The 12,174-nt window shown below is 61.3% G+C and overlaps 1 protein-coding gene across 1 annotated transcript; it reads right to left on the reverse strand.

The window, feature by feature from the left end:
• Window positions 1-634: 634 nt before the first annotated feature.
• CD6 (CD6 molecule) lies at window positions 635-11,513 on the reverse strand. Its single transcript, XM_037515703.1, has 12 exons — window positions 11,366-11,513; window positions 10,187-10,537; window positions 9,160-9,471; window positions 8,236-8,538; window positions 6,982-7,047; window positions 4,858-4,995; window positions 4,445-4,543; window positions 3,430-3,546; window positions 1,926-1,997; window positions 1,483-1,737; window positions 1,110-1,214; window positions 635-696 (listed from the first exon to the last, which is right to left on the reverse strand). The coding sequence occupies exons 1-12, from the start codon at window positions 11,511-11,513 to the stop codon at window positions 635-637; spliced, it is 2,028 nt and encodes a 675-aa protein (XP_037371600.1).
• Between the last annotated feature and the right edge of the window lie 661 nt (window positions 11,514-12,174).

Genomic DNA, 12,174 nt, shown 5'->3' on the forward strand with positions numbered 1-12,174 from the left:
GGTGGCTCTGAGGGTCTCTAGAGAAAGGAATGGCCTCAGGCTCCAGCCACTTGGTGGCGGGGGCAGGACAGCCATCTACTGTCTGTGCCCGGGAGACCGGACTCCCTGCCCAGGTGCAGATGCCAGCCTGAGCAAGCCTGGGGCAGCTGCCTGTCAGGGTGACAGCCTGTCAGGGTGACAGCAGCCCAGCAGCACCTGCGCATGGCCCCTCCTCCCCCCCACCCCTGCAGCATGGGATGGAGCTGCCAACTGCTCCCTCAGCTCCTCCAGGCCCAGAGTCATTTGAGACCTGAGGAACCAGAGCACCAGACACTCGCGGGTTCTAAGGACCCTCGGGGGTCATTCAATCCAAAGTCTCCACGCAGCTGGCCCAGAGGTGGCCCAGGCTCTATTGGTTAACCCCAGGGACAGAGGCCTCACTGCCTCTCACTCCCTGTCCACAGTGGGGCTGCCGTTTGAGGCTGGTGGAGGGCTGGGCCAGCAGTTTCTCTGTGAGGAATGGAGTTTCCTTTCGGCTCTCGGGGAAGGCCTCTCAGCTCCCCGGAGGCCCGGCTGGGGGGAGGAGTGGGCAGGGGCAGTAGCTAGAGCAGGAGCCCAGTGGGCGGAGGCCACCGGGAGTCGGGCTGGGCACAGGCTAGGCGGCTCCGATGTCGTCGTAGTCCTCATCGGTAGATGCGGGCTCGGGGCTGGGGGACCCTGTGTGGCCGGAGACTCTGGTCAGCGGGAGGCCCAGTCATTCCCCCTGTGGCCCCGTGGGCCAGAGCTGAGCAGGTCTGGGTGGGCAGGCTCCTCCCCACGACCTTCCCTGGTCAGCTATCCCCCGTGTATTCAGGGCAGCAGCACCCAGGCCGAGCCCTCTGCTCCCCCCGCCCTAAGGCTGTCTGGCTGCTCCTGCTTGGATGCCTCACTCATTGGCGCTTGCTCCCGGTCGAGGCGTCGCCTTGCATCTTGCTCCCTCCCACATCTGTTTTTCCACCTCCTCGTATTTTGATTAATTAAAAAGAAAAAATCTCTACCTCACCACCTCTCTTCTTTCCTCCCCGGGCAGCCATGCCCAGCGGATCCACAGCTTCCCTACTCACCCACTCCCTCTCCTCTGTCCCTGGCACCTGGACACCCGAACTGCTCCTCGGAAGGGGGCTGGGGCGGCGGCTGGTAGTTCTGGTACCACTCCCCGGAAGAGGTGCTGGAGCTGTCATCCGCCGAGGGCCCTGCTGGAAACCCCAGAGCCAGTCACGCCTCCCCCAGAGACAGCCCACCTGTCCCCAGACCTGGGGAGCCCTCAGACGGGCAGTCCTGTCTCTATCTTGACATACAAGGAAATGAAGGCCCAGAGAGGGTAGGAGGCTTGTCCAAGGCCACACAGCAAGTACCTGCAGCGCTGAGACTAGACTCGCACGCTCAGCCTGGCTCAGGGCTCCCAGCCAAGTGGGCTCCAGCTTGGGAGGCTGGAGCATGCGCGGAATCCGGGGCCCAGCTTACCTGAAAAAGTTCCCTGGGAGCCTGCCAGCTCCAAGTTCGGGGACTGCTCCAGGAGAGGGCTTGTCTCGGGAGAAAACACTGGAGGGCTCCAGGGAGGGACCCCGCTGCTGGGGTTATTGCAGTACGGCTCCCCGGAGGAGGTGCTGGACCCACTGTTGATCCTTAGCTGGTGCTGGGGCCCCAGGGAGGGAGTGTCTGCAATGCAGAGCCCAGGGCTTGCAGGTGGGGCCTGGGAGGCTTGCACCTCTTCAAGCCCTGTGCCAGGAAAGGGGGTGGTAAGGAGAGAAGCAATGCGACAAGAGGACTTTAAATTAGATTTGAGAAAGAACTTACTGCCGGGAGAAACGGTTAAAGTCTGAGGGGGTTACTGTTGGCTGGTGCCTGGGAGGCAGACGGGCGTCCTAACCACCCCCTCCAAGGCCCCCGCCCCGTCTCGGACTCACCTTCCTCCAAGGGGGGCATCTGGAACCTGCTCTGCTGGACCTCCTCGTCTGTGACCCGGTGCCGCTGGGAATCTACAGACAGAAAGGCACTGAGGTAGGATGAGGCTACTGGTCCCTGGGGCCTGGAGGTGGGGAGTCTTCCTAGCAACTTGGGAGGGTGGCTGCGGGCTGAACAGGGTGGAAGGACAAGCCCAGCAATACGGAGGATCTTGGCCTCCTGCCAGTTCCCAAGCTAACGCCCTTGTCCAGGCCCCAATGTCTAATCTGGACCCAACACAGGGACAGGCTGTTTCTGGCCAGAAACCCTAGTGCCCTGCCCCGCTGCCCACCCTGGCTCCAGGCATATCAAGACTCTGGGCAGGAAAGAGGACAGGCGCCTTCCCAGAGTGGAACCTTCATTTCTGAACCACAGAGATGCAAACTCAGAGGGTCTGAAAGGCCTGCGGGTCTGGAACCCCGGTGTCAGCGCTTCTGAACCCCTGGTATTGGTCTCAGCGTCATGGATTCGGGCCTCTCAGTCTGTGTCTTATGGGCCTGGGCTCGGAATCTCGGGGTCTAGGGGCACCTCAACCCTCAGGGCTCCCAGATGCAGGTGCATGGCCCCGCAGAGGTGGAATCATTGCATCCTGCCCCCAGGGGTCCTGGTTCAGCAGGGGAGGGGCGGAGACGGCCATCTACTCCCAAATACCCGTTCTCCCTCTGGTCTTTATCTGGACTCGGCAGCCTGTCTCTTGTGCAGTTGGCGTGTGCCAGTCCTGGCTGCTGGAGCGCGCGTGGGAGCGATGCGGGCTTTGCCAGCATCTACCTTACAGGGCAGGCCTCGCTCCCCCACCTGTTGCCCCTGGCCAGACTGTGGGCCCAGCGGCGGGGCTGGGAGCCATGCTGGACCCTGTGGATTAGGCAACAGCCTCGGGACTGCAGAAAGCAAGGACGAAGGAAACTGGGCTCCTGCCAACACCTCAGGACACCTGTCACCTGGGGGTCACTGTCACACAGTCCAACTCTCATCCTGCCTCCTACAGTAGGGGCAAAGATGGGGGTGGGGCTCAGGATTTGGGCAAGTTCCCAAGTGATTCCCCCAGAGGTGTGGGGTTCTCTGCTCCCCAGCTGCTGGGCTTTGCCTGGGCCCTGCCGACCGGGCTGGCCGTCCTCCGTCCCCAGCGGGCAGAGCAAGGAGCTGGGAGAGTCCGCTGAGAGGCACAGGCTGGGCTGACAGCGGAGGAGGGTGGGGCGAGGGTGACCGGGCAGGCTGGAGCATGGAGGGGGAGCAGAAGCCGTCCGAATGCTGTCTCCCGCCTGGACTCCCACAGACACAGCCCACTTTGGGGGAAGGTGGAGGGACTGGTCTGAAGACCCCCAGGCCACAGACAATGGGGGAGGAAGGAGGTGAGAGGGGACACGTCTCCAGGGTTGGGAGGCACATTGAGAAGTCCAGCGTCGGCTAGTGAGTCAGTCTCGGGGCTCACGAGGAGGGGTGCCGCCCCGGCCGTGCCCGGGCACTCACTGTAGAAGGTGGTCAGGGCCACGGGCGGCTGGCTGTTGAAGTCATAGTGCTCGTAGTCGGAGTCAGAGTCCGAGGCCTCGGGGTGTGGGGCCTGCACCTGGATGGGCAGCTTGGGATCTGGGGAGAGAGCAGAGTGGGGGCCTGGCAAAGGGTGGGCAGAGAGGCGCAGGGAGAGGCGGTGGCGAGCATGGGTGGCGGGACCGAGAGAGTGGCAGGGAGGGTGCCACTGGCAGAGCAGTCACTGTCACGTCATCTCACTTATTCCCATAACAAGTCTGCGAGGTGGCTATAGTCGTCTCCCCGTTTCACAGCCGGGGAAACCGAGGCACAGAGCAGCCTTCATCTGGCCCGGAGAAGCAGGCCACGTGCTCCTCGCCTGGCCCCGGTCACCCGTGAGCGGCCACTCTGTGGGCTCTGCATGCATATTCTCCTCTGGGTGACAGGGGGACAGCAGAGAATATGTGGCTGAGCCTTACGCTGCCGGTCCTGGAGCCCTTCCTGACAAGGGTGGTTTAGCACATCCAGAATGTACCCGAACCTCCTTGCAGGACTCTCAAGAGATGCAAACCCCTGTGTCACGACAGAGGATTGGCTGATTCGGTGCTGATTTTTTTCCCCACTCCGAGAGAATGAGAAATAAAATGAGGTTCTAGGGCAGCCTTGCTGGGGCTCAGCAGGAGGCCGACTGCCTTTAAAAGGCAGTGACGTCACAGACCTCCTGGCCCCTGAGCAGAGCGGAGCTTGCCGTGAGAAGCAAGGTCCAAACACCCCAGGACTGTATGTGTCCAGACGTGAAAGCCTGGAGTCCGAGGAGGCTGCACTAGAAGGTCAGCATTGAGGCCCAGGGGGAGACATGACCCTCCAGGGGCCCATGCTGTCCTGGGGGCCAGGAGGGCTGGTGCAGGGTCATCTCCAGTCAGGGCTCCGCTTCGACCTCAGCAGCCCTCACCCTCCAGAATGTACACCTCCCCGTCCTCGCCAGACCTCCCCGCCCCCAGGTTGGGCGACGTCCTACCTTCTTCTTTGGGGATGGTGTTGGGCACCTCTTGGTAACTATTGACCCCTGCCGGGGTGCTGGTGGGCAGGTGCTGGTGGTTCGCCATAATGGGGAGGGCTGAGGAGGGCAGGGAGAGAGTCTACGCGTCAGTTTTCACCCTTTCCGGGCGACCTGGTTCTATTCTCCTCGAGACTGTCCCTTCCTAACCAGCTCCCCCCACCCCACACTATCTGCTCCTGAGGGACCTACGTGTGCAGGGCATGCTGGGAAATGCCTTCCCATCAGGCGGTGCTCCCAGGGCCAGGGTTGGCGGGGTCACCCGCCGCTCCTGCTGGGGTCCCCCAGGACTGACATCTGTCTGAGGTCTGCATCCCAGGCCTGCTTCTCCCCTCCCTGCCCCTTCCCTGCGGCTCCCAGAGCTCTGCACTTACCGTATTTCCCCTTCATTCTCAAGAGGATGATGCCTATGGCGAGGAGGGAGCCCAGGAGGAGAACTCCCAGAATTATGCAGGGGATGAGCAGCCTTAGCTCCCGAGATTCCAAATCTATTTTCTCCGACACAGAAGTTTCTGGAAGCAAGAACCCCAAAGCAGGGAGAATGAGGAATGCACAGAGAAGTCTCCTTGCCCTTCTCGCCGCTCCATCCTCTCAGCAGCTGACCCACCTGCGCTTGGGATCCCCCCTCCTCCCTTGTTTTGAATCCTCCCATCTGATTTCAGGTCCCTGTATATAGCTGGCGCTCAAGAAACACGCAGCGAATGGACACCTGGCTGGAGGAGAAAGCTTCCTCCTGACCACCACCCACAGGGATCTCTCTGCTAAACAATGATTGAGCACCCACTGTGTGCAGGGCAACAAGTATGACTGCAGCGCCAGGGCCTTGAGGGGCTCGGGCAGGGGGTGGATGAATGAGTCAGCTCGGAGCAGCTGGTGAGATGCCTGCTGTGATGCAGGTGCTGAGAGGGCCCTGGGGGCAGGAGGCCCCACTGAGGGCACCTCACTCTCTGTGGGGAAGACCAGGCCTGCTTCCCGGAGAAGGTCCGCTGAGCCTCTGGCAGTGGACACACCACCCTGAGAGCTAGACCTTCTGTGCCCAAGGTATCCCTCCCTGAGGGCAGGGGTGAGGACCAGCCCTGACTCCAGACTGCCCGATGAGCAGCCGTGAGGCTGCCTTCCCTTCCCTCTCGCTCCACCCCTACTTAAAAGAACCCAAAGGTGGCGCGTGGATAGTGGCTGCGAGAGGAAGGAGCTTGGGACCTTGGTGGGGGAAGAGAGATGGGACCTCTCCCTGCCCAGGGGGTGTGCAGACCCCAGGGCTGGATGAAAGGCAGGGGCAGCATCGCGGGGCCAGAGCGTCCTGACCCTCTGGCTGGGGTGGTGTCTGCTCCCCGGGAGATCACCCCCTCCCTGTCCTCACTTTCTCCCCTCCCCTTCCTCCTGCAAAGGGGGCAATTGGGTCAAGATGGGGAACTGGATTTATTAGTAGGAACGGGTGCAGGTGAGACCATAGGGTCACCAGGGGGTGTGGGCCCAGTGGGGTGGGGGCGCAGGCGTAGCCTGGTGGGGCACAGCCAGGAATGGTCCTTGAAGGCTGCTCCACCCCAGGAAGAGAGTGTGTGAGGAAGCATGGGAGTCCCGTGGGTCCCGGCAGGAGCTCACCCTACAACCCTGCCGTCCCCAGCATGCTACACGCCCCCCCCCCTTGGTGCCCTCATCCTCGCTGGCAGGACTTGGTGCCCCTCCCCGCCCAACGCGCTGTTCAACCTCTGGGGTGAAACAGAGCCCTGCGGGCGCAGGGCTGGGCAGCCCATGAATCAGGGTCCCCGGGGCTGCAAGGGGCTCTGTGCCAGACTGAAAAGTCATGAGTTACTGAAGCGCTACCTAAGTGCTAAGTGCGTAAAAATTAATTCCCGGGTGATCGGCAATCATGCCAGGCGAGAGGTCCTATGGCATCATTTCCACCTTATAGTCAAAGGATCTGAGACTCAGTGAGGCTAAGAATTGCCCAGCATGACACATGTAGCGAGCTGGCTGGGACTGAGCTGAATCCAGCCAAGCTACACACAGCCAGCGGGTGGATCAAGCCCCCGTCTGCAGTTCAGAGGCTTGGATACAAATCCCAGTCACTCTGGCTGGCGTCACTCCACCTTCTGGAGCGAAGCTGAGCTGTCTTCTCTGTAAGGGTCACAATGAGACCTCCCCCCTGGGGCTGCAGAGGATGAAAGAGCTGGGAAATAATGACTAGAGAGGCCGGGGCAGTGCCAGGGACATTGTAAACGGGCTGTTACCCGTGGTGTCCCCACGTTCAGCCAGTGTCACACGAGCGCTCTTTCTCAGCTCTGTCCTCCTGGCCTGCAGGAGCTCACAGAAGGGTGAGGGGTGGACTCCTGCGCAGGAAATATCAGGATCCAGGGACGTGGCAGGGAGGGGAGGCGCGAGGTGGCAGAGGGTGGGCACACACCATCAGGTCCCTCCAGGTAGACACACACGCACACCCACGCGCACATACACAGGTGCCGGCTCCTCTGAGAACCCACGTGCCCCGTGACACTCACCCACAGTGACCGGCGGAACACTGGTCGGGACTTCGGGTGTGGACAGATTGAGCAAACTTCGGGAACCTGCCAGAAAGCATGGCTCGTTCACGCAACACGTTACTGAGCACCTACTGTGCGCCAGTTCTTGTGCTAGAAACTAACCGTGACATACAAGTGACCCGGAACTGGGGCACATGCTAAGGACACCTGCTTTTCCTACCCCTCTCTACCCCAGGCAATAAGGAGGCCACAGATTAATACTGGGGCGTTTCTTAAGGGGCTGACAAGATAATTAGCCCTTCCTTCTGCGTAACCTGCGGACCACAAATCCCTTCTGCACTCAGCCTGGCTTTGCTCTTCACGCGGCCACAGGAGGCGGGAGGCTGACCCTATCGTCATTACTGTACCCAGCATCTGGGGGGCAGGCAGGGCATGGAGCTCCTAAAGTCCTTTGTGATGATCACCTGACTTCCCAGCTGCCCTATAAGGCAGCCTGGTATGAGCTGCCTGGTATGAGCGCCCATATATTCTCAAAACTGAAGTCCCTGAAGCCCCAGGGGTGGGGCGGGGTGGTTCTGGGCTGCCCAAAGTCCCCCAGCAGCCAGTGGCAGAAGCGCAGGCATAGCAGCCGGGCAACTGAGCAACACAGAAATGCTCCCCTGTTTCTTCAAAGGCTCTTGCAGTTTCATGGTCTAACCCCTCAGTGATGATGTCAGCCATGACGCCGGGTGGCATGTCCAGAGTTAATTTGGGGGCAGTGCTCTGTCCTTTAGGGGACATATAATAATCAGGTTGTGGCTTAAGATCATGCCATGTGAGATTTGGTGAAAGACAGCACAATTCAATTCACACGGTGGGTGTGAGGTTGGGCTGACATGAGAAACAAGAGGAGCTGGTCTTGCTGGATGTGAGGGGAGCTCAGGGCCAGTGTGGAGAGGGGCGGTGTCTCCTTCTGCGCTTTCCCGTCCTGGGAGGACAAATCACGTTCATCTCCTGAGCCCACTCTTAGCAAACAGCAAGGCCTAGTGAGTATTTGATTCATGACTCTGGGACGAAGTGGAGGATTTGGGGTGAGACAGTCCTGATGGATAAGCAACGCCTGCCCCGGCTCGCTGGGGCCACGGGTGCTCTGATGCCAGTATTTGCCACTCCTGCTCTAGGCTAAACTGTGACACTTGGGGCTGCAAATTCTGAGGCTGTGGATTCAGGTGGGCCTCCTAGTGCAAATCTCGGTGGGGGTGGGGGTGAGAGAAGGCAGGGCCCAGGGGCTACCTGAGCAGAGGACCCTGGCGGCCTGGGACTGTGTGCAGAGGTTGTCGTTGTTGAAGCGCCAGATGCAGTCGGAGAGGGTGGGCTCCCAGCCCCGGCACGAGTAGTACATCCTGCCAGACAGGGAGTGGGGCCCCCCTTTGGGCCAACTGGTCACGTTCCCGCAGCCCAAGGCCCGGCAGAGCACGTTGGCCTCCAATGAGTACCACTCGCCGTCGCACACCGTGCTCCAGACCCCACGGAAGTAGACCTCCACCTGCCCCTCGCAATGGTCTGCGCCCCCGGTCAGGCGCCAGGACTGGTGCTCTGGGGGGGCCAGGGGGAGGCAGAGTCAGGACAGGGTCTTTGGGCAACAGCCCCAGATCTACGAATGCAAACACCCCGGGGCCATGGGTGTCCAGATCTTGGGTGCTCTCCCTCCGGCATCCTCCCTTCCCACCCCCCACCCTGCTCTGGCAGCCCCTGCTAGTCCTTGCTAGTCTGCAGGTGCATGCCTGGGATCCTGTCAGAAACAGGTAATCTCCAGTCCTGCCCCAGGCCTACTGACCCCGCCCCATTCCTGCGCACCCTGGGGAGGACTGGTCGGACCAACTTCCCAGCCTCACACAGCCGCCTCAGCCTCCCCAGCTCCCTTTCCCTTTGCTCTGAGCCAGATGACCAAGATGCAAGCAGAAGGAGTCACATCACTGATGCCACCTCTGCCGGGCAGTGGGTGGGCTCAGCCCTCCAGCGCGCTATTGCTAGCTGCCTTGAAACTCCCCCACGTCCTCTCTAGGGCATCTAGCACTCCCTCTGGGGCTGCGTGTCGGGGTGTCATCTTCCCTTCCATGGGCAGGGGCTGTCTCTCCTATTCTGCCTCCAAGCCTGCACCCAGTAGGCCTACGCGAGGGTCGGCGGAAGCCTGAGGCTCAGCCGCTGCACACTGACCTGAGCACATGACCCCGGCGTCCTCCTTGTGGCCGCAGTAGCCCTGTCCTGGCAGCCCAGGGCAGTCCCAGAGGCGGGCCTCGGCCCCGGAGCAGTTCACCTGGTCCCTGTGGATGGGCCCTTGGCCGGGCGTGAAGTGCATGCCGGGCAGGGCCTGGATGGCCCAGCCGCAGCCCAGCTGCCGGCACACCACGTGGGCGTCCTCCAGGTCCCACGTGTCGTCACACACCGAGCCCCACTGGCCGTGCTCCAGCATCTCCACACGGCCAGCACAGCGGCTGCTGCTGGCCACCAACCGCAGTGCCTGGTTCTCTGGGGGTGAGAGCGGGGAGCATGGTGGGGGGGTGGCCAGGAAGGGGAAAGTAGGCGGGTGGTCCTAACTAGGCAGGGTCATTGTGGGTGGGCCTGTGGACCCAATGAGAGTGGCCAGGAACCGGCCTGGGAGGTGCCAAGGACCTAGTGGACTGAGGTGGGGGACCTGGAGACCAGGCAGGACACCTTGTGGGCCAGCTGGGGCTCCGTGGAAAGGCCAGTAAACCTGGCGCGTAGGACTGGGGAGGCAGAGCTGCAGTCCTGGGTGGGGGGGCGGGGCTGGCCAGCTGGTTGGGGACGGGAGGTCGCAAGGGGCTAAGGGACCCTGGCACATTATGTAGCTGGGGTGGGGGGGTGGCGTGGGGGGACAGTAGGAGGCAGAGATAAAGGCCCGGAATGAGAGGAGGATCCAGAGCAGTAAGTAAGGGCTAGAGACCAGTTAGAATTTGGGGACCCAAGGGGTCAGTTGGGGATCAAGTGGGAGAACCTGAGAGCTAGCAGGGGAGGGTCTGAGGAAATACTCAGACCTGGAAATGAGGTGTGGCTGCAGTGTGGGGCCCAGTTGTGCTGGCGTTGGTGGGGGCGGGGTGGGAATTCAGAGGACAAATCTTGCTTCGGGTGGCCAGGGCTGGGGACAGGAGCGAGGGCCGGTGGCTGAAGGCCTGAGGGGGTAAGGCAGGGGCCCAGGTTGGGGTGCGGATTGGTCTGCTCCTACCTGCACAGGTGATCTGGGCCGGCCGCCTGCTGCTACACGTGTCGTCCTCCACATGGCAGAGCCGCCATTCGGCACCGCGGCCGCATATGACCACCGGGTACAGGGCCCACGTGGCGTTCGGGTCTCTGCTGGTGTTCCACGCGTGGGGACCTGGCAGCATCTCTGGGGTTGGCAGAGCAGGCTGCACGGCTGACCCCACCCCGCCGCAGCCCAGGGCCTGGCACACGGCCTCCGTGGTGCTGTCATTCCAGAAGTCCCCACAGGCGGGCTTCCAGGACGACCCTCGCCAGAGCTCCACTGTCCCGCTGCAGCGGCTGCTCCCGTTCACAAGCCGGATCCCGAGCCGCTGCCCTGGAGGACCAGACCTGAGTGAGGCCTGGACAGATCCAGGCTGTGGATCTTGGGGTGGGGGAGGGGGCCCAGGGACTGCCAGGCTCAGCGCTGACCTGGGAAGGACTCCGGACAGTCTCCTACCTGTCTGGGCTCAGCCTCTGGGCTGGTGCCAGGCCTGGGCAGGCTTATCCCCAGCCCCCCTTGAGGCCTGACCCTCTGGCTCTCCTTGGAGCCAGGAGGTGAGACTGACGTGACTTGGGTTTAGGATGGGCTAGTTCTGGGGTGACAAAGAACCAGAACCAGGCGTCCAGTCCACATAACCCTCCCGTCTCCCTGGTGCTGTGGGTGTTATCTCTCCAGGCCTTCCCCTGTTTTGAGAGTACGATCTCTAGGCTATCACAGGGACCCCAGAGCCCTGGAGGGTTGGTGATGGGGTTCAAGATGGGCTGCCCCAGAGGATGGCGATTCTCTTCCCCAGAACCCCAGAAAATCCCTGCCCGTTTTTGCCCAGGATTGCACCCCGTGCCCCCAGTGTAGCAATGGGTGTGACATTAATAAGTATGTTGAGTAAGTCAACAGAACCCAACACCCCCACCAGGGTCCTTTAGCTTGTTCTCAAGAAATCCCCCGTAAATGCGCCTGAACACCTGGCCACATGCAGGTGACATTTTACCAGCGGCCTCTGGAAGATGGTAGTTCTAATAGTAGCACTGGCCAGGATGGACAACCTTGTGACGTTAAGGAGCCTCCCTGGCCTAAAAGTGTATTTTCCTTTCCCGTTGCCCAGAGAGACCAACAATTTGGCGTCAGAGAGCGGCCTGTGGTCCCAGGAAAGCTGTTTCTCACCTGGCTCCGCAGGTCGGCTGTCTGCTCGGCTGCTGTTGGCCTGGCCGGGCGGGGCTGGAGACGGGTGACCTGGAATGACAGCAGTCACAGTGGGCATGGAGGCACACAGGTGCCTTGAGGGGCAGGGCCCATTTCTGGAGCCTTCCATGGCTCTAGGGACATGACTGCCAGGACAGTGTCCGGGGCTGTGGGTGCATTTGACACCCCCCCCCCCCCCGCTGCTCCCCACCCCTGGCCTGTATTGATGCTCCAACCGTCTCGCTTGGGAGCTGCAGCAACCTCCCCGGGTCAACGCATTGCGCACGGAGCCTCAGAAGGTAGAGCAGGGCTGGGGAAGGGGCTACGGGCTGGGGAGCCAGACCTGGTTTATGGCCGAGAAACCTTGGATGAGGGTTACTAACCTCAGTTTGTTGGCAGAAACGCTTAGAGAAGTACTGGGAGGCTAAAGGGTGACACTACCTGTCAAATACTTGACTTACAGGAACAGCTCAAAAATGGGAGTTATTATCAGGAAAAAAAAACTTTTGATTGGAAAATTTGGGGGAGAAATTCATACCAGGCTTTAGGGTCAGTGGCACATCCTGGCTTGGGAACAATTGGGCTACAAAGTGCTTTCAGAGCCTGAGAACCTGACAGTTGCTGTCACCGCGTGTGCCCTGGACAACTCGGCAAGGCAGGCTCTGGCAGTCACTTTTTACAAATGAGGGCAGAGCGCAGAAATTGATCGTCCATGCCAGAGTGTCCATCTGCCCCTCCAGCGTCTCTGTCCTTTGGCCCTGGGAGTCAGACCCATTTGGACTAAATCGGCA

The sequence above is a fragment of the Talpa occidentalis genome, unplaced genomic scaffold, assembly GCF_014898055.3.
Source record: "Talpa occidentalis isolate TD23 unplaced genomic scaffold, MPIMG_talOcc4v2.1 talOcc4.17, whole genome shotgun sequence".
NCBI classification, from domain to species: Eukaryota; Metazoa; Chordata; class Mammalia; order Eulipotyphla; family Talpidae; genus Talpa; species Talpa occidentalis.